This window comes from Microcaecilia unicolor, chromosome 4 (assembly GCF_901765095.1).
Source record: "Microcaecilia unicolor chromosome 4, aMicUni1.1, whole genome shotgun sequence".
Taxonomy (NCBI): Eukaryota; Metazoa; Chordata; class Amphibia; order Gymnophiona; family Siphonopidae; genus Microcaecilia; species Microcaecilia unicolor.
Window position 1 is genome coordinate 167511366 of NC_044034.1, and position 22455 is coordinate 167533820.

Genomic DNA, 22455 nt, shown 5'->3' on the forward strand with positions numbered 1-22455 from the left:
AAGAAGGTTTGAGTGGGGGTTTTCTGCTGAGAGATGTGTGAGTGGGTTTTTTTTTTTGGCTGCTGAGAGATGTGTGAGTGGGGTATTTTGCTGAGGGGTGTGTGAGAATGGATGAGTGTGAGTGGGGTGTTTTGCTGAGGGGTGTGTGAAAACGGATGAATGTAAGTGGGGGTGTACTGCTGAGGGGTGAGTGTGCATAGAGGTGTGCTACTCTGGGATATGTGAGAACGGGTGTCAGTGGGGTGTGGTACTGAGAGGTGAGTGGAAGTGTGCTATTCTGGGGTGTGTGATTGGGGTTGTTTTGCTGAGAGCTGTAAAAACAGGTGAGTGTGAGTGGGGTGTTTTGCTGAGTGCTGTATTACAATGGGTGAGTGTGAGTGAGGGTATGTGAGAATGGCTGAGTGTGACTGGGGTGTTTTGCTGAGGGCTATGTGAGAAAGGGTGACATTGAGTTTAATACTTTCTTAAATCAGAAACTGTAGAGACTGGATCCTTACTTTGCACTAACCTTTCTTTTGTTTAGATTGATTTTCTTGATTAGTTGTTTCTTTCAAGTGCCTGCCATTTGGCTTTCACTGTTTTCCTGTCAAAACACAGCCCTTCTTTTCAAGGGCATATTGAAATTCAGTTTCCCGCCCTTTTTGAGGCGCTTTCCCCTGGCGGGGTAGTGAATACACACACACACTTCCCAGTCTGACCCCAATACTTTCTCCCTACCCTGTTCCCAACAATCTCTGAACCTCCCTTGTACTGAAATTGTTAGGGAAGAGGGTATTACAGAATGAGAGAGGGACAACTGCACGGCTGCTGTCCATGTTTCTCCCCACCAGTCTCTGAGCCCTCACCCTGTCCCAAGCAGTTTGTCGCTTAGCAACAGCAAGAAAAACTTTCTGACCTGCAGCCTATTCATTTAATGGATAGAGGTATTGCTCCCCCTCCCTGAGTGCCCCTGTGAACCGAATCACTTCAAACTACACAATAACCTCGGCAATGGCAGGTAGAGTTTGCATGCCGGGTTCTGTGGCCGTAGCTCTTCGGGGGCCGGGGGAGTTCAGGCACGGACAAACAAACACACGCAACAGCTCTCTCTCTCTCTCTCTATATATATATATATATATTTTTTTTAATATGAATAAGCACAAAACACTTGTTACAGAAAACATGTCATCTGATAGTAATCAATCAAAATGATCTCTACAACTAAATACATTTATTTATTTATTACATTTGTACCCCGCGCTTTCCCACACACGGCAGGCTCAATGCGGCTTACATAGTAACAATATCAAGAATTACAAAGTCGTAAGAAGAATATACAGTTTGTAGTAAACACAATATTAATGGGATTAACAGATAAGTAAATTGAACATAGGAGGAATTGGGTGCAGAAGGAAATGAGCGTCGGGAAGTAGGCATAGGAAGATGGAGAGGAATGGATATGGGGTAGCAAAAAGGAAAATGGGAAACATGGTCAATGTATAACAATCATCAATAAGAATCATGTGGGCAAGCTTTGGTTAGGTTGAATCATTAGGGTAGGCTATCTTGAAGAGATGGGTCTTCAGTGCTTTTCTGAAGGGCAAAAGGCCATTAATGGTACGGATAGGTCTTGGTAGAGCATTCCAAAGCTGGCTACCTGAAAAGGAAAAATTGGATGCGTAGAAGGATTTGTACTTAATACCTTTGCAGTTGGGGAGGTGTAGATTAAGGTAAGTATGGGAAGACGTCAAACTATTCCTGGTTGGGAGGTCGAGAAGGTGATTCATGTAGGTGGGGGCTTCTCCGTGTAGTATCTTGTAAATCATTGTGTGGACTTTAAAGTTAATTCTTTCTCTGATGGGGAGCCAGTGAAGCTTCTCTCGAAGAGGTGTTGCGCTATCGAATCTTCACGTGCCAAAAATAAGTCTGGCTGCCGTGTTTTGGGAAGTCTGGAGCTTTTTCAATATTAGGGACTTACACCGTAAAAACACACTGTTGCAATAATCTGCATGTGTGAGTACAGTGGATTGTACTAGGTTCTGGAAGGTGTCCAAGGGAAGATATGATTTCACTCGTTTCAAAATCCACATTATGTTAAACTTCTTTTTGTTGATGACTTTAGCATGGTTTTCAAATGATAAATGGCTATCAATCGTTACTCCAAGGATTTTCAAGTTGTCTGATATGGGAAGTTTAACCTCTGGGGTGCTAAGAGTAGTTGGGAGGAGTGGAGAATGTTGAGAAGATAGGACTAAACACTGTGTTTTCTCTTTATTTAATTTCATCCTCAAAGCATCGGCCCAAGAGGTTAAAGTGGTCATACCTGTCTTTATTTTATCAGAGATTTCAGATATGTCAGTTTTAAAAGGGATGAATATGGTGATGTCGTCAGCATAAATGAAGAGATTGAGGCCATATTTGGCAAGTGCTCTGGCCAGAGGAATCATCATTAGGTTAAAAATTATTGGAGAAAGCGGAGATCCCTGTGGCACTCCACATTCCGATAACCATGGAGATGACATGTTTGTAGGTCCTGTGGCTTGGTAGGATCTTGTAGTGATGAAGCTTTTTATCCAGTTAATGATGTTGCCACCTATCCCAAGTTTGTCCAAAAGTTTAGTTAGGATGGTATGATCAACAATGTCAAAGGCGCTGGATAAGTCGAATTGCAGAAGAAGGATATGGTTACCAATTGCTATTTCTTGTTTGAATTTGGATATTAAAGTAATGAGGACCGTTTCTGTGCTGTGGACCGAACGGAAGCCCGATTGTGATTCATGCAGTATGGAAAACTTTTCAGTATACTCATTGAGCTGCGAAGTCACTCTGTTTTCCATCAGTTTTGTAATTAGGGGAATGGAGGCAATTGGCCGGTAGTTGGTAATATTGTTTGCAGGTTTCTTGGAGTTCTTAGGTATTGGTGTTAGTAATATATTAACAACAAACAGTACTCCTGTTCTATATAAATTACAAAATCTTTATTAGTGAAAACAAGTCAGTGCATTAAAAGAATTACTAAATAATATCCCTGCAACTCACTCACACTGCCATCCACACCAAACTTAAACCCTGATCACATATGTAAATCCCACAAAGAACATTGAACATGAACCCTAAGTTGCAGTTTCTTCAGTCTCTGTGTATCATCAGAGCACAGTCTCAATAAAGATCAGTCAATGAGCCCTAAAAAACCAAGGGCACACTAAACCCAGTTCTTAATAATTGTAGCAGATGTTGAACATTGCTGATCTTTGTATCCAACAAGTTCTCAAGTGAAGAAAGAAAAAAACTCCACTGCAATATAAAACCACTGTTCTTATCCCTGTGATAAAAAAAACCCACAGAGAAGCACTGGGAATTGCAGTCACACAAATCTTCTGTGATCCTCCTGCACACGATCAAACCTTTAAATTAAAGGCAGCCAAAGAATGCTTCAGGTAAGTGGGAGACTTGAGGATTCCACGTCCTCCTCATCGGTAACGAGGAGTCTCGATGATGGGCATTGTGCAAAGGCGAAGAAGCACCGTCATCATTCTCCTTCGAAAACACAGTACTGGGATCTCCGGGGTGTCAAGAGAGTTGCTCCCCCTCGATACAGGAGGTGCTGATGCATCGGTCTCCTAGCAGCCCATTACCTGCTCCCGAGCCTCCACGGATTCTGACACCGCCTGTTCCACCGACCCCGCAGCCTTCTCCAATGGCAGCTCTCAACGAGCGCATCCGGGCCTTGTTTCCATAACTTCTGGAAGGACTGCTACGCCAGTCAGCTTCGGTGTCGGGGGTGCTTGCGCCTTCTGTACCGTATCCTGCAGCGGTGTCTGGCCCTTCTCCTGCGGTGAGGTCCCTGACCGCGGTGCCGCCTGCCACCCAGGTCGACTCCCATAAGTACATAAGTACATAAGTAATGCCATACTGGGAAAAGACCAAGGGTCCATCGAGCCCAGCATCCTGTCCACGACAGCGGCCAATCCAGGCCAAGGGCACCTGGCAAGCTTCCCAAACGTACAAACATTCTATACATGTTATTCCTGGAATTTTGGAGTTTTCCAAGTCCGTTTAGTAGCGGTTTATGGACTTGTCCTTTAGGAAACCGTCCAACCCCTTTTTAAACTCTGCTAAGCTAACCGCCTTCACCACTTTCTCCGGCAACGAATTCCAGAGTTTAATTACACGTTGGGTGAAGAAAAATTTTCTCTGATTTGTTTTAAATTTACTACACTGTAGTTTCATCACATGCCCCCTAGTCCTAGTATTTTTGGAAAGTGTGAACAGACGCTTCACATCCACCTGTTCCACTCCACTCATTATTTTATATACCTCTATCATGTCTCCCCTCAGCCGTCTCTTCTCCAAGCTGTATAGCCCTAGCCTCCTTAGTCTTTCTTCATAGGGAAGTCGTCCCATCCCCGCTATCATTTTAGTCGCCCTTCGCTGCACCTTTTCCAATTCTACTATATCTTTCTTGAGATGCGGCGACCAGAATTGAACACAATACTCAAGGTGCGGTCGCACCATGGAGCGATACAACGGCATTATAACATCCTCACACCTGTTTTCCATACCTTTCCTGATAATACCCAACATTCTATTCGCTTTCTTAGCCGCAGCAGCACACTGAGCAGAAGGTTTCAGTGTGTTATCGACGACGACACCCAGATCCCTTTCTTGGTCCGTAACTCCTAACGTGGAACCTTGCATGACGTAGCTATAATTCGGGTTCTTTTTTCCCACATGAATCACCTTGCACTTGCTCACATTAAACATCATCTGCCATTTAGCCGCCCAGTCTCCCAGTCTCGTAAGGTCCTCTTGTAATTTTTCACAATCCTGTTGCGATTTAACAACTTTGAATAACTTTGTGTCATCAGCAAATTTAATTACCTCGCTAGTTACTCCCATCTCTAAATCATTTATAAATATATTAAAAAGCAGCAGTCCTAGCACGGACCCCTGAGGAACCCCACTAACTACCCTTCTCCATTGTGAATACTGCCCATTTAACCTCACTCTCTGTTTCCTATCCTTCAACCAGTTTTTAATCCACAATAGGACATTTCCTCCTATCCCCTTCGACATCGGTGGATGGAGCTTCACCGCAGTCAGACCGGGCGTTGGCCTCTCGTTTCTCGGCGTCGAGGCAGGTTCAGTGTCGAAGTACCTTAACAGAGGTCTTATCCGATACTGAGCAGGAGCATTCGTGGGAGTAAGAGGAAGATCCTAGGTACTTTTCTTCTGATGAGTCCTATGGGATTCCCTCTGAACCTTCCCCTCCACCAGAGAGGAGACTTTCTCCACCGGAGAGTCTTTCCTTTTGCTCTTTTGTCCGGGAAATGGCTACGGCTATTCCCTTCCCTGTGGAGGTTGAGGATAAGCCCAGGACTGAGATGCTCGAAGTCCTGGGCTATTCTTCTCCACCTAAAGAGGCTGTGACAGTCCTTCTGCTTAAGGTACTGAAAGAAGTCCTTATGCGAAACTGGGCGGCTCCTCTTCTGGCCCTGTGATCCCGAAGAAAGCTGAATCCCAGAATCGGATTCACGGTGAACCTGGATTGATGAGGTCTCAGTTACCCCACAATTCTATGGTGGTGGTCTCCGCCCTCAAGAAAGCCAGGAGTACTAGAGACTATGCTTCGGCACCCCCAGGCAGAGAAGTTAGGACTCTTGATTCTTTTGGGAGGAAGACGTATCAGGCCGCTATGCTCGCTGCCAAGATCCAATCATACCAGCTCTTCACGAGCGTTCATTTTCGGGACTCGATAAGGCAACTGTCTAGCTTGGTTGATGCACTCCCTCCGGAGCAAGCCGAGCCTTTTCGCCAGGTGGTCAGGCAGCAGAAGGCATGTCGAAAATTCCTGGCCAGGAGTACGTTCGACACTTTTGATGTAGCATACAGGATCTCTGCTCAAGGTATAGTGATGTGTAGACTCTCATGGCTGTGTGTCTCTGACCTGGATCATTCGGTCCAGCAGCGAATGGCGGATGTTCCTTGCCAGGGGGACAACCTTTTTGGTGAAAAAGTAGAGGATCTTGTTGATCAGCTCAAGAAGCATAATGATGCTATGGATTCTGTCTCCCACCGGGCGTCTTCTGCTACTAGCTCCTCATCTAGGAGATATTTTGGGGGGGAAGAGGAGTGCTCCCTATTCCTATTCTAGGCGTAGGTACACTCCAGCTTCTCGACAGCCTTCCCAGGCTCAGCCCCAGCTTGCTCGTTCTCGTCAACAGCGTGCGTCTAAGGCCTGTGCTGCTCCCCAGCAAAAGCAGGGAACGGGCTTTTGACTGGCTCCAGTTAAGCATAGCCTCTGTAAAACTGTCCATACCGGACGACTTGCCGGTTGAGTGGAGGTTGATATTTTTTCACCAAAGGTGGACTCTCATAACCTCCGACCAGTGGGTCCTTCAAATAGTCCGGTCAGGATACACCCTCAATCTGGAGTCCAAACCTCCAAATTGCCCACCAGGAGCTCATTCTTACAGTTCCCAGCACAAACAGGTACTTGCAGACGAACTCTGCGCCCTTCTGAAGGCCCAAGCGGTCAAACCCGTTCCACCAGGGGAAGAAGGGCTGGGATTCTATTTCAGGTACTTCCTTGTGCAGAAAAAGACAGAGGGGATGCGTCCCATCCTAGATCTGAGGGCCCTGAACAAATTTCTTCTCCAAGAAAATTTCAGGATGGTATCCCTGGGCACCCTTTTCCCCATGATTCAAGAAAACAATTGGCTATGCTCTCTGGACTTAAAGGATGCTTACACATATATTTCGATACTTGCAGCTCACAGTAAGTATCTTCGATTTTGGCTGGAAACTCAGCACTTTCAGTACTGTGTACTGCCCTTTGGTCTGGCATCTGCGCCCAGAGTGTTCACAGAGTGCCTAGCGGTAGTCGCAGCGTTGCTACGCAGACTGGGAGTGCATGTGTTCCCTTATCTCGACGATTGGCTGGTGAAGAGCACCTCGAAGGCTGGCGCTCTACAGTCCATGCGAATGACTATTCAGGTGCTAGAACTATTGGGGTTTGTGATCAATTACTCCATCTCACCCCAGTTCAAAAATTGGAATTCATTGGAGCTCTGTTGAACACAAAGACAGCTCGAGCTTATCTTCCCGAGGCTAGGGCAGACAACCTCCTGCCATGGGGTCCATAGTTCGGACATCTCAACAGATCATGGCTCGCAGATGCTGAGACTTCTGGGGCACATGGCCTCCACAGTTCATGTAACTTCCATGGCACGCCTACACATGAGATTAGCTCATTGGACCCTAGCTTCCCAGTGGTATCAAGTTTCAGGGAGTCTAGAGGATATAATCCAACTATCCACCGACTTCCGGAATTCTCTGCAGTGGTGGACGATTCGATTCAATTTGACCTTGGGACGTCCATTCCAAATTCCTCAGCCACAAAAAGTGCTGACGACGGATGCATCCCTCCTGGGGTAGGGAGCTCATGTAGATGGGCTTCACACTCAAGGAGCCTCTAAAGGCTTTCAGAGACCGGCTGTCCAACCAAATCATATTGATTCAGATAGATAATCAGGTTGCCATGTATTACACCAACAAGCAGGGGGTCACCGGATCGCGCCCTCTGTGTCAGGAGCCGTCCAAATGTGGCTTTGGGTGCGCCGTCATGGCATGTTTCTGCAAGCCACTTATCTGGCAGGCGTAAAAAACAGTCTGGCCGACAGGCTGAGCAGGATAATGCAACCTCATGAGTGGTCACTGGACATGCGTGTCGCCTGCAAGATCTTCCGAGCGTGGGGCACCCCCTCGGTGGATCTTTTTGCCACTCAGATCAATCACAAGGTCCCTCAATTCTGTTCCAGGCTTCAGGCCCATGACAGACTAGTGTCAGATGCCTTTCTCCTGCATTGGGGAACAGGCATCCTGTATGCCTCTAGTAGGGAAGACTTTGCTGAAACTCAAGCAAGACTGTGGAACTATGATTCTGATTGCTCCCTTCTGGTCGCGTCAGATTTAGTTCCCTCTTCTTCTGGAGTTGTCCTCTGAGGAACCGTGAAGATTGGAGTGTTTTCCAACCTTCATCACTCAGAACGGGGGGTCGCTTCTACATCCCAACCTCCAGTCTCTGGCTCTCACGGCCTGGATGTTGAGAGCTTAGAATTTGCCTCCTTGAGTCTTTTAGAGGGTGTCTCCCGAGTCTTGCTTGCTTCCAGGAAAGATTCCACAAAGAGGTGTTACTTTTTCAAATGGAGGAGGTTTGCCGTCTGGTGTGACAGCAAGGCCCTAGATCCTCTTTCTTGTCCTACACAGACCCTGCTTGAATACCTTCTACACTTGTCAGAGTCTGGTCTCAAGACCAACTCCGTAAGAGTTCACCTTAGTGCGATTAGTGCTTATCATCGCCGTGTAGAGGGTAAGCCTATCTCTGGACAGCCTTTAGTTGTTCGCTTCATGAGAGATTTGCTTTTGTCAAAGCCCTCTGTCAAACCTCCAACGGTGTCATGGGATCTCAACGTCGTTCTCACCCAGCTGATGAAAGCTCCTTTTGAGCCACTGAATTCCTGCCATCTGAAGTACATGACCTGGAAGGTCGTTTTCTTGGTGGCTGTTACTTCAGCTTGTAGGGTCAGTGAGCTTCAGGCCTTGGTAGTGCATGCACCTGGTATCAAGTTTCATCACAACAAAGTAGTTCTCCGCACGCACCCTACGTTCTTGCCGAAGGTGGTGTCAGAGTTCCATCTGAACCAGTCAATTGTCTTGCCAACATTCTTTCCCCGTCCTCATACCCGCCCTGGTGAAAGCAGTTTGCATACCTTGGACTTCAAAGGAGCATTGGCCTTTTACGCTTTAGACAGTCTGCCCAGTTGTTTGTTTCTTTTGATCCGAACAGGAGGGGAGTCGACCATCGGAAAACGCACAATCTCCAATTGGCTGGCAGATTGCATTTCCTTCACTTATGCCCAAGCTGGGCTGACTCTAGAGGGCCATGTCACAGCTCATAATGTTAGAGCCATGGCTGCGTCAGTGGCTCATTTAAAGTTGGCCTCTATTGAAGAGATTTGCAAGGCTGTAACGTGGTCATCAGTCCACACATTCGCATCTTACTACTGCCTTCAGCAGGATACCCAACGCGACAGTCGGTTTGGGTAGTCAGTGCTGCAGAATCTGTTTTGGGTTTAGAATCCAACTCCATTCCCATACACCCATTTTGTTTTGTTCCAGGCTGCACTCTCAGTTAGTTTTTTATAGTTTCAGATCAATCTAAGTTATGTCCTCGCCGTCGCGAGGTCCAGTTGACCAATGTTCATTGTTTTGAGTGAGCCTGGTTGCTAGGGATACCCCGCATGTGAGAACAAGCAGCCTGCTTGCCCTCGGAGAAAGCAAAGATACTTACCTGTAGCAGGTATTCTCCGAGGACAGCACGCTGATTGTTCTCACCAACCCTCCCACCTGCTCTTTGGAGTTGTTGTTAGTTTGTTTCTTTTCGTTTTGATTAAACTGAAGAGCCACGCTCACGCGACGGGCGGGAAGTTGTCCGCGCATGCGCGGTGCGCGCTGTTTGCACACCAGAAGACTCTGGTAAAACGTTTTAAATTTTACTGTGGAAAATTTGCCGTTTCCTGGGCCGACACAGACGTCAACCTACTTGTGAGAGCAATCAGCCTGCTGTCCTCGGAGAATACCTTCTACAGGTAAGTATCTTCACTTTACGTATCTATAATTCGGGTTCCTCTTTCCCACGTGCATCACTTTGCACTTGCTAACATTAAACGTCATCTGCCATTTAGAGGCCCAGTCTAGTTCCAGCTTCATATGGCAGACCAACTTGTCCTTAATCATTGCAGTGTTAACAGTTTTAATTTCCTCTACTGCTTTATCTATATCCATAATCTTCCTCTTCTGTTCTTCTTCTCTTTTTCTACATTATGCACTTTCTCCTTCAGCTCCGAAGAAAAGAGCCTTCATCTCAAGAGAACAAGTATTAATATACGTGCCGAGGCTCAACAGAACTACCCATAGTTTTGTCATTGGGGAGCAGACTGTAGCCACCATTTCAGAGAGTCCAGGAGCTCCACCACTTATTCTTGAGGTTTTAATAGATGTTACTTCACCTGCAACCTTGCAGTCCGACTTGGGCAAGGCTACTGTTGCCGGGTCCCCTCTGTGGTCGATATCTTCCGCACACATCTCTTCTGACCCAGGCCTCCAGGATCCAGCCAACTTCAATGATGGTAGTAAGTGAAGATATGGACTGAGAGATACCATGTCTCCCTGAGAATTTTCCTGTCCCTCTGCTGAAACCCAGCTGGAGAAACTTGTGCCGTGTGTTAAACTTGCCTTTCCACAAACTCTTTATTCCTGTCCTGAGAGGTAGCAGGGCCAGCACTTGAACAGGGTTGATCTGGAGCCTTCCCCTTCTTCTTTGGCAGCACTTCAACAAAGAAAACAACCAAAGGAAAACAGTTCAGCAGCAGGTTAGGGCAGGCAGACTTTCATGCCACCATATTGACTCCTTCCCAGTGTGTCCACGTCTCCATTTTTGTACATCTTTTGTACTTTCCCTCTAGTGAAAAAAAAGAGGTATTTTTTTTCTGTTTTGCTGGTTTCTTATCCAGGTGAATCATGTCATTGCAATTTTGATTATTACTGGTAAATTTCCTTTGCGCTAATGATGAGTGTTCATTTCTACCATTACTTCATCACCCACCTACACACACATGTTCTTTTTCTTTTTCCAGAATTCTTGGAGAGTGCCGCTGCCATTTATCAGGATCTGTTGACTGGCAAGAACCCCAACACTGTAGTAGTGCCAACATCCTCCTCTGAGCAGCACCGCCAGCGGTCAACCCAAAGTGAATGCAGCCCCCATGATGGTGTGGATGCTCCAGTGTTCTATCAGTGTTTAGAAAGCCTGTGTGAAAGGTACAAACAAAGGTAAGCAATGGAATCATATTGTGTTCCCAGTGCTGATCCCTGTCAGTAATTAAGGTGGTGACTCCCTGCTGAGCAGGATCATGCCACTGGTGTACCAGATCTTGTTGTCTGGCATCAGTGTTCCTCATATGTTGATGGGTGCCCAGGATCCAAGTGATTCACCTGTACCATTTCCACTCCACTTAGAAGTCTATAAAATAGTGGAATGGGTAGAAGTGAATTGCTTGTTTACTGTTTCCAAAATACAAGTATTAGGGTCATGCAATGAAGATACTACCGGTAAGTAGTATCTTTAGAACAAATCAGAGAAAATATTTCTTCACTCAGTGTGTAAGTAAACTCTGGAATTCATTGCCAGAGAATGTGGTAAAAGCAGTTAGCTTAGCAAGGTTAAAAAAAAAAAAAGGTTTGGATAATTTCCTAAAATAAAAATGTCCATAAGCCATTATTATGATGAACTTACTACTACTACTACTATTTAGCATTTCTATAGCGCTACAAGGCATACGCAGCGCTGCACAAACATAGAAGAAAGACAGTCCCTGCTCAAAGAGCTTACAATCTAATAGACAAAAAATAAATAAAGTAAGCAAATCAAATCAATTAATGTGAACGGGAAGGAAGAGAGGAGGGTAGGTGGAGGCGAGTGGTTACGAGTCAAAAGCAATGTTAAAGAGGTGGGCTTTCAGTCTAGATTTAAAGGTGGCCAAGGATGGGGCAAGACGTAGGGGCTCAGGAAGTTTATTCCAGGCGTAGGGTGCAGCGAGACAGAAGGCGCGAAGTCTGGAGTTGGCAGTAGTGGAGAAAGGAACAGATAAGAAGGATTTATCCATGAAGCGGAGTGCACGGGAAGGGGTGTAGGGAAGGACGAGTGTGGAGAGATACTGGGGAGCAGCAGAGTGAATACATTTATAGGTTAGTAGAAGAAGTTTGAACAGGATGCGAAAACGGATAGGGAGCCAGTGAAGGGTCTTGAGGAGAGAGGTAGTATGAGTAAAGCGACCCTGGCGGAAGATGAGACGGGCAGCAGAGTTTTGAACCGACTGGAGAGGGGAGAGGTGACTAAGTGGGAGGCCAGCAAGAAGCAGATTGCAGTAGTCTAAACGAGAGGTGACAAGGGTGTGGATGAGGGTTTTGTTAGAGTGCTCGGAAAGAAAGGGGCGGATTTTACAGATGTTGTAAAGAAAGAAACGACAGGTCTTGGCGGTCTGCTGGATATGCATATGTGATTTAACAGCTGGGATTTTGCTCTAGTACTAAAACTTGGGAAAATCCACACTTTTTTCTATACTAAGTAGTATAAAATTTGTTTTACTCTTGGTGTATTGCCAGGTATTTGTGACCTGGATTAACCACTGTTGCGAACAGGATACTGGTCTTGATGGACCTTTGGTCTGTCCCAGTATGACAAGTTTTATGTTCTAATAATGGTATCAGGGATCAGTGTGGTGATGTATTTGTGCCTAGGATCCCAGTGTTGGCTGGTATCAGGAATCAGGATGATGATGTAATGGTGCCCAGGATCCAGGTGTTGGCTGGTTCAGATTTAAGCATAGGCAACTGCATAGGGTGCCAGATTTTGAATGTTCCAAATGCCCAGGCCAAAGAATAGACGGCTCTTTCATATTTTAGTACTAGAGCAAAATCCCAGCTGTTAAATCACATATGCATATGTGCTGCTTGAAAAGAGTACCAATCTACTCTTCAACCATTACAGATGGTACAGAATACAGCAGCAAGGCTTGTGCTGGGAGCCAGTCAGCCCTCAGTTGATGTGGCTTCATTGTTTGCTGATTGAATCTAGGATGACATTTTTAAGATTTTACTGTTGATTCATATGGCATTGAAACAAGGTGTTTCCTATTATCTGAATGCTATTCTTAAGTGATATATTCCAGAGCAAGTGTTGGTTCTAGGATACTGGATTGCTGAGGATGCCTGATTTGAATAATGTGTAGCTGGAAAAGACTAGGAAAAGTGCATTATTAATAGGTGAACCAAAGTTGTAGCATATGTGCCCAATACAGGTTAGAATGATGCAAGATATAGAATCCTTTAAAAATGCACTAAAGACCTATTTTTTTTTGAGCAGGCTTTTGGAACTGGGGGTGGATAAGGTTGATGTTTGGTGAATATCTCCCTACAGTTGGGATGACCTCGGGGTAGCGGATATTTGTCCGTCTATTGTGATATCAGTTTTGATTGGGGGGGCTTTTAAGACAAGAATGTTTATATGTTTTATGTTGTTTTATAAGATTTGTCATGTTTGAATTGTAATTGGTTGATGTTAATTACCTATGTTAATTTTTGTAGGCTGCCTAGGATTTTGGCAGGGTATAAATGTGCAAATAACAGGACTTGAAATATGAGAGCACATGGGAATATAAGATAAAAAAACAGAAGTGACCAAAATTTACTTTTCAAAAACAGTCTGTTGGCATCTCATCTTTTTTAGTACTTCCCTGCTCTGCCTCTTCTGGACCCCACAAGTCTCAGATGCCCTCATGATCAAAAGCCCCGCGCTGTTCCAAACAGCGCCCTAAAAATAGCGCTGGGACAGCGCAGGGCTTTTCTGCATCGATGATCAGGGCTTTTCTGCAGCGCTATTATCTTTGATTATCATGTAGAAGTGCGGGAGAATTGTGCTTGAGCATGCGCTCAGCACAATCCTCCCGCAGTTGTTTGACAGGTCTGGGCTGTCAAAAGCCCAAACCTGTCAAACAGCCTGCCCTGAGGCCCGAACAACGGGGGCTGGAGGTCCGGTGGGTCTCCAGCCCCCCCCCCCCCAAACCCCCAGAAAACGTCGTGGCCGCCGCCACCAACCAAACCCTCTCCCACCCAGCGATGGGGGGGGGGGGGGCTGGAGGTCCGGTGGACCTCCGGTCCCCCCCCCCCGACGATCCCACCCCCTCCATGTTCATGGAGGGCTGGAGATCCGGTGGGTCTCCAGCCCCCCCCAAACCCCCCAGAAATTGTGAAGTGGCCGTCTCCGGCCAAACACTCTCCCATCCAGCGAAGGGGGGGGTGGGGGCTGGAGGTCCGGTGGACCTCCAGCCCACCCCAACTCCCCCCCCCAGTGTTGTCCTTTCAATCCCTGGTGGTCCGTGGTGACAACCCCCCTCCTGGCCCCCCTACCTTTCGTTGGAGGAGGGACGCAGCCTGCATCCCTCCTCTTCCAGTCGACGCCGCTGCAAAATGGCGGCGCCCTGCCCATTGCATCCTGGGATGCGCTGGGCGGGGCTACAGACCATGTAAAGGGCTGCGTCCCTCCTCCAACAAAAGGTAGGGGGGCTTGCCGGGAGGGAAGGTCACCACGGACCACCAGGGATTCAATGGAGAACGCTGGGGGGGGGGGGAGTTGGGGTGGGCTGGAGGTCCGTGGGCCTCCAGCCCCCCCCCCCCCCCCCGTCGATGGATAACAGTGTGTGATAGCCTTTGGCCGGAGGCGGCCACAACGATTTCTGGGGGTTTGGGGGGCTGGAGACCCACCGAACCTCCAGCCCCCCCGTCGCTGGGTGGGAGGGTGGGACAGCGTTTGGCCGGAGGCGGCCACCACGATTTCTGGGGGTTTGGGGGGGGGCTGGAGACCCACCGGATCTCCAACCCTCCCTGGGCATGGAGGGGGTCGGATCGTCGGGGGGACCGGAGGTCCACCGGACCTCCAGTCCCCTGTTTGCGTTTGCTTTGGGGGGGAACGGGGGCCTGCCAGCATGCAACTGCATGCTGGACAGGGCTCACCGTTCCTCCCCAATGATCCGCAAAGTCTAACGCCAGCTCGGAGCTGGCGTTGATTTTGCCGCGGCCAGCAACCCAATCTTTGGCGCGCTGGACGCTGATCATTGGGGATGAATGCGTTAAGCGCTGATTAGCATGCATTTGCATGCTGCTTGCGCTAAGAGCCCTCGAGTGCGTTGTTTCAGGCGCTCGAGGGCTCTGATCATGGGTCAGCAGCAAATTCCGGCGCTAGTATGGCGTTAACAGCCTCTAGCGCCGGAGTTTGCTTTTGATCATGAGGCCAAGATTGCCTCTTGTGCTGCAGAGATGGCATGCCTAATGCTCAGTTCAGAGGCTGCTGCAGAATATCTTTGTCTTTTTAGGGGAATGTTTCGGAAAACATTCAAGACTTTACTGACTGTTACCACTACTCATTTTATACCAGTGCTGGCTGCTAGTGTAAAGAGTGTGCTTTATCCAGGTATCTGTGGCATTAAAGGGGTATTTATTATGTTTTTTTATTTTTTCAATGGCACTAACTGCATACATACAAGACACTTGTTTTGTGTGTTTGAGAGGATCCTATGTGTGTGTGTTTAGGGGGAGGATGTATGTATAAAAGATGGTTTTTGTGTGTAAATAAAGAATCGGTGACTGATAAGGACTGTAAAGCCCATCCAGTTTGCCTGTAGAGGTGGATTATGAGGACACCTTTATATTGTTATTTCTATGGGTTTCCAGTTTCCTCTCGTATATGTTTTAAGATTGCATGTTTTGTTTTTATATCCTTTGCTGGCCAAAATGTGGTTGGAATAACAAATCATTGTCTTTTACTAAGATCTAACAAGTCCTGTCGATAGGCTCAAGCTTTCACTGTGTCATTTCCAAGCTGCAGAGGGGTTAAGCTAAAACAAATATTTGGATTTTTCTTTCAAATATTTAGCCGCTAAGGTTTGGAATGAGCTGCCAAATATTGTAAGACTGACTTTGTCTTCCCTCTTATTTAGGAAACACCTGAAAGCTCATATGTTTTCTGCCATTGGTATGATTTTTTGTTCTGCTAATTTAGATCTGATTTCTGTCTGCTATGCTCCACCCGACTAGGGTGCTTCTTTTCCTCAATTGTAATCTGCAGTGAATCCAAAAGGAGATATTGCAGACTATAAATCATCCATAGCATAGCATAGCAGGTAAAATGGTAAATAGATTTGTCTATAATTACTCTCCTTCTATGTGGGTAGAAATTCCAGGGAATGAAGATGGAACAGGGTTTGGGACTAACATGTACTTCTGACATTTTAAAATTCTGGAAAAAAAAACAGGCAACAGTGGAGGACACTAAATAAACAAGGTGTTCATAAAGATTGATGTTTATTGTAGTCTTCATAAAATGACCCAAGAAGACCCGACACAAATTGTGTTTCGGCTAGATGGCCTGCCTCAGGGGTCTAAATGGTATGATACAATAAGAAATTGCTCTGTCAAGAAAATCATAGGTAAAAACCTACAGATGTAGCTTCTGCAGCACAAAGAAAAACGTGCCTAAAGTGCAACTCAGAAAACTCACTCCACTCAACAATTCTGCCATTTTAAAATTTTGCACATTCTTACTTAGAAAAAGTATCCACATACTTTTTCACTGTGTTTCTCAAGTCCAGTCCTGGAGTACCCCTTGTCAGTCAGGTTTTTAGGATATCCACAATGAATATGCATGAACTTGATTTGCATACACTGCCTCTATTATATGCAAATCTCTTTCAATTGTATTCATTGTGGATATTCTGGAAACCTGACTGAGAAGGGGTTCTCCAGGACTGGACTTGAGAAGCACTGCTTTAGCAAGTGTAAATGTGTGTGGGTACTTGTCCTGCAGTCATTTTAAAGGTAAAAGTATGTACATGCCGTCACTTGGAAAATTCATCAGTCTGCAGAGTGAAAGGTACATGCCTACATTTCTCCCTTTCGGCAGTTCTAGAATTACCTCCTGAGTGACTTTAAACATATACCTGCTCTTTTACACGCATATAGTCTGATTTTCAAAAGTATGCATGTAATTGCAAACCCCCTCCCCCACTAACCTCTGCACAGCCCTGTCAGTGTTGTGTACATATTGTGTGTATATTACACATCCAATTTATTAAAAATATTTGTGTGCATAAAGTACTGCTTTACCTATAGAAAGTCTTTTAAAAATTACTCTCCCTTTGTGTTTGTTGCAAACATGTAAGGAAAGGTGTATATGAGAGATATATGGGTGGGGGTTGTGTGCTTGTAGTCATGTTTGTTCAGGGGGTATGTACAAATATAGGTGAAGGGAGGGGTTACTGCCTTTTGTGAGGAAACAATCTGGATTTGCTTTAACACAGGTGTAGTTAAGTATGTACCTAAATAACACACCCTGTTGCAGCTGTTCAGATCTGCTTGGCTGGTACAAGTGCTTTGTCTGTTTAGATTTTCTTTCCAGTAGCTGGAACAGAGTATTCTGGTGCTTCAAGCTACTGAGTACCACTTCCTTTATAGTCCTACATTATCACTCTTCTCATCTGGCCAAAAGAATCTGAAAATCAAAACCTAACAAACAAGATTCCCCTGCTGATGAGCTAGGTTCCTGCTCCCCGGCTGCATTCAGGCCCCACTGCATTTCTGACTGAACTGGATTCACACATGAAGGGTGGGGGGATGACAAAGAGGAGAGTCTGGGTTAGAAGTGTCTGCAAGGCAAGTCCCCATCCTGTTTGTTAAAATAGTTTTCTGTCCACAGCTGCCCCCCTCCTGCTCTTATTGGAGAGGTCCTGAGCAGTGTTCACAGACTGACCTTCTATGGGTTTCTCATGGTTCTTTCAAAGCATCAAGGGATCAACAAAGTAATTGGTAAGAAAACAATGAAACCATGCATTGCCACCAAAAGGATGATGTGTGTTTCTCTGTGAGTGCATATGAGCGTATGTATATCTATCTATCTACAGGTATATCTGTATCTATATATATCTGTATCTTTCTACCTATCTATGTAAACAATTTTTCTTTGTACATGAATATATGCTCTCCAAACATAAGCTTGTCTTTCAAAAATACTGATGCATCACAGGACTTCCTGTGTGCTTTGCTGGACAAATCCTTTGCTAAGCGCTAGAAATTTCAAGAAGTTCATAGCCTGTAGATGGCATTACAGCCATTGTACAACAGTTATCAAAGAAGAGGTACTTTGACATTTTTCTTCATCACAGTTCCTCTGCCTCTATCCATCCTCTAAATCTCTTCAGGTTTTGTTAGTTTTGTTGTTAGGCTTTATTATATCACATTTAGTTTCTTTTATAATAGATCATTAGCATCTAGATTTACTGCCAGCATCAAATGACCCACATGGTTTCCCTTTGACACTTTTATTTCCTTAAAGAGTTTTTTTTTTTTTTTTTTTTTTAATCCTACTACCTTTTGATGCAGCAGTGGCATTAGAGTGGATCAGTGTTTTTAAGTCTGCTGTTCTTGAGGACACCAGATGTCCATGTAAAATTCTTGAGAGGAGACCATGACACATCTGACTGTGACTATTCTGGAGAACATCACCTTCAATTGCTAGGACCTGCTGCTAGTGAAGTCCTAGAGAGCAGGATAAACTAGGCCCAGCTCTAAGCTGACCCTTAAGTCTGGAAAAATGCCGGGGTCTGTGAAACGATTTGCTAGCTGTCATCCCCTATCTAAATCTAAAGAGGTTTCAGCACTTTAACTTGAGGTGAGGGCTTTTCTATTTTGAAACTGAGTGCTTCAAAGGACTGGAAGTACTGAATGCATGAGCATGGAGGTGCCAGCTAAGGTCTTGGCATCTCAAACCCTTTGTTGCACAGTTCAAAGAGCTCAGATGTGATGCCAGTTTTCCACACCCTAAAGCAACCATTTCTTCCTAAGCAGCTTGAACTGCTCCAAACCCCAAGTGATGACATCCAGTTCTGAAGACATCCACTGCCCCAATAATCTTTTTGCATCAACTGAAGTAGCCCCAAGGCTCATCCCTACAGCAATGAGACTGCCCGCCAAAGTGCCTTGTTATCTAATCTAATCCAGCTTGAGGTACAGGGCTGTTCACAAAATAAGAGACTCAAATTAACATGAGGAATTACAAAAATTCAACAATAAAACATCCTAAAATTTATCAAACAAAAAGGTTTTTAACTTCCTATGTAATTGCATATAATTCGCTTCCAGTTGGATACCCAGAGGAAGTGCATTCCAGATGGTAACGGGCCTTAAAGGAAACATAGCATCAAATTGGTGTTTCGCCTGTATGCCACTAAAGGCTGGAAATGTCAATAAAAGGCTAACTTGCACCCAAGAAAAAACAAATGTGAAAAAAATTGAATAAGCAATTCTGAGGTGCACAAGTTGTAAGGATCAGTGAATTCATTGATGCTAAAAGTTACTCCAGTTGCCTTTATGTATATTTCAGTGTAGGTCCATATTGTGCCTACACCTGCAGGAGCCCACTCAGGGTTCACCCATGTCTTGCCGAGTACTGCATCAAAAGAGTCAACCTTGTGTTTCATCTGTCATTTCTGAAGGGAGTTTATATGTTCCTACAATAAAGGCCTTACAATCTAAGTGAGAGCAAGACAGTCTGTGTCTTTCTGTACTTTTTTCTCAGTTTTATGTTGGTGTATGTAATGCTTCTGAATTGTGTTAACATATAGTTGTGGTGTGCCTTTCTATTTCTTCCACATGAAAATAAGCAGAAATACTTTTTCTTTCCACACTCTGTCTACGTACTGTCATCATACACACTTTCACTCTGACAGACACTTTGGAGAAATTCTATAGCTGGGCACCCTAATAAAACTAGTAGTGAGCTTATTTTATAAGAAGTCTAATGCCCAATGTAGGCATACACCTTTACGCCAGGACTGCAAATAGCTCATATAAATATCAGCCATTCCCCTCCCCTGAGAACACCTTCTTGCATTTACAAGCTAAGCCATGTTAGTACATAATTATCGACTAGCGCTTAGGTGCACTACTGCCATTCATACCAGTAAGTGTACAGTATTTTATAAATGTAAGCGCACACAAGGCCCTTAAATGCAGATGGCCTGTTATAGAATGAGAGGATTTCTTCTGTTCATACTTTTTCCCCTTTCCTCAAATGCTAGTGTGAGGGAATGGAAAAATTAGTGGAGGAATGGCCTAGTGATTAGTGCAGCAGGCTTTGATCCTGGTGAACTGGGTTCAATTCCCACTGCAGCTTCTTATGACTCTGGGAGTCACTTAACCCTCCATTGCCCCAGGTACAAAATAAGTACCTGTATATAATATGTAAAACTGCTTTGATTCTAACCACATAAAGGCGGTGTATCAAGTCCCATCCCCTATCTTTCTAACATGTTTTCTTCCTCTCCCTCACATGTGTATTCTGTCTTGCAGAAAAACTCTCTCCTTTCTTTATACAAACTTTCCCACACAAAACATATACACACACAGAGCACTCTTTCCTTCCTTCACATAAACTGTCTATCTCCTCTTTCACACACATTCTCTCTCCCTTGCTCACACAAACTTTCCATCACCACCTCTCATATACACACACTCTTTTCCTCTGTACTTCTCCTGTGTCTTACATCCTTTTCAAAGCAGCCTCCCTGTAGTCTATTAAAGCCCCAGCATGACTAGGTTAGGGCAGGGCTGTTTACCCAGCAGCATAAAGATAATATATCAAAGGAACAGAAATGAAAGGAGAGAGAATTCCTTTGGCAAACAGACTTAGAATAGAGCAAAGAATATGAAAAGAGGCCCTGCAGTTTGGGCACATAACAAAACTTTTCTGTGAAGTTTTCTAATGTACCCAAGTAGGGAAGAGCAAAGGAAGCAGCTGAAAAGGAGAGGATCCTCCCATACTGAGGTGTTTCTTTGCCAGGTTTGCTTCTGGCAGGATGTCAGCCCCTGCTGGGCCCAGGCACTTAGGACCTCACAAGTACATAGGTGTGGACACGTTGGTGCAAGGGTATTTTTATTTATTTAGATTTTGTTCACACCTTTTTCAGTAGTAGCTCAAGGTGAGTTACATTCAGGTACACTGGATAGTTCTCTGTCCCAGGAGGGCTCACAATCTAGTTTGTACCTGAGGCAATGGAGGGTCAAGTAACTTGTCCAAGATCACAAGAAGCAGCAGCGGGATTTGAACCGGCCACCTCTGGATTGCAAGACTGGTGCTCTAACCACTAGGCCACTCCTCCACTGGGCACCTTAGGTGAACCTTCAGTCTTCCCCCCACCCCTCCCCACAAAAAATTAACTTTCAGGTCCCTAATTTACCCCTTCCCCTAAGATGTTACGCTTATAAATATTAAACTTTGGCCAGGTGGGGGTGCACATATGAAACTGCCTGCACTTCTTGCAGGTAGAAGTATGTATTGTTGGTTCTTTGAGTTTATGTGGTTGTCAGGATTTATTGTTTTGCTTCGGCTGTGGCTTCTTTTTCCTGCTACCCTAGGTGACAACCTAGACATACCTATTGGTTGGGCCGTCCCTGGGTGCAGAAATGAGGGAAGGGCAGAGAATGGTTATCTTGGACATTTCCTTCCCAATTTAGGAGAGGGTATCACACGACTTCTTGATGCAATGAGGGAGAGAGTAAGCTGCTTTCTACCCAGTTACACACACTGTAGGTTAAATCCTGCTATTCTAGAATGAGAATCACTCCAGATGTCCCCAAACACATTCTGCTTTCCAGCTCTTCACTTTCCTCAGTTCTGTTCCAGGCTCAGTTCACAGGGCAGACTAGCATCAGATGCCTTTTTCCTACATTGATGAGGAGGGACTTCTATATGCATATCCTCCAATACCTTTCAAAGAGAAGACTTTACTGAAACTCAAGCAAGACCAGAGAACCATGACCCTAATCGATCCTTACTGGCCGAGGCAGATCTAGTTTCCTCTGCTTCTGGAGTTGTCCTCTGAAGATCTGTGGAGATTGGAATGTTTTCCAACCCTCATTACGCAGAATGAGGGATCCCTTCTACATCCCAACCTCCAATTCCTGGCCCTCACAGCTTGGATGTTGAGAGCATAGAATTTGGATCCTTAGATTTGCCAGAGGTTGTCTCCGCATCTTACTGGCTTCCAGGAAGGACTCCACTAAGAGCTGTTGCTCATTTAAATGGAAAAAGTTTTGCTGTCTGATGTGAGGGCAAAGTCTTAGATCCTGTCACCTGTCCTACACAAAAACTGCTTGAATACCTTGTACACCTCTCTGAGTCTGGTATAAAAACCAATGCTGTAAGGGTTCATCTCAGTGCTATTAGTGCTTATCACCATGTAGAAGGTAAGCCCATCTCTGTACAACCTCTAGTTGTTAGTTTCATGAGAGGTTTGTTACTAACAAATCCCCCAGTCAAACCTCCAACTATGTCATAGAATCTCAACGTTGTCCTCACCTAGCTGATGAAAGCTCCTTTTGAGCAACTAGATTCTTGTCTTCTGAAGTATTTGACCTGGACAGTTGTGTTTTTGGTAGTAGTCACTTCAGCTCACAGTCAGTAAGCTTCAGGTCCTAGTAGCTGATCCACCTAACACCAAGTTTCACCACAGTAGAATAGTTCTGCACACACACCCTAAGTTCCTTCCTAAGGTAGTGTCGGAGATCCCTCTTAATCAGCCAATAGTCCTACCAACATTTTTCCGAAAACCACATGCCCATCCTGGCTAGAGTGTACTGCATACCTTAGATTGCAAGCGAGTCTTAGCCTTCTATCTGGAGCGGACTAAAGCCCATAGACAGTCCACCCAGGTTTTTGTTTCTTTTGACCCAAACTGGATAGGGGTAGCCATCAGCAAACGCACAATCTCCAATCAGCTAGCAGTTTGCATCTCCTTTACTTATGCC

At 45.3% G+C, this 22455-nt stretch overlaps 1 protein-coding gene across 1 annotated transcript in view; it reads left to right on the forward strand.

Moving 5' to 3' along the window:
* Nucleotides 1–22455, forward strand: part of C4H11orf49 (chromosome 4 C11orf49 homolog) — a 242936-nt gene that overhangs the window by 214820 nt on the left and 5661 nt on the right. The window contains exons 6-7 of the mRNA XM_030199487.1: nt 10677–10872; nt 17348–17457. Of these exons, the coding sequence (XP_030055347.1) occupies nt 10677–10872; nt 17348–17457 (306 nt within the window). The remainder of the gene's footprint in view (nt 1–10676; nt 10873–17347; nt 17458–22455) is intronic.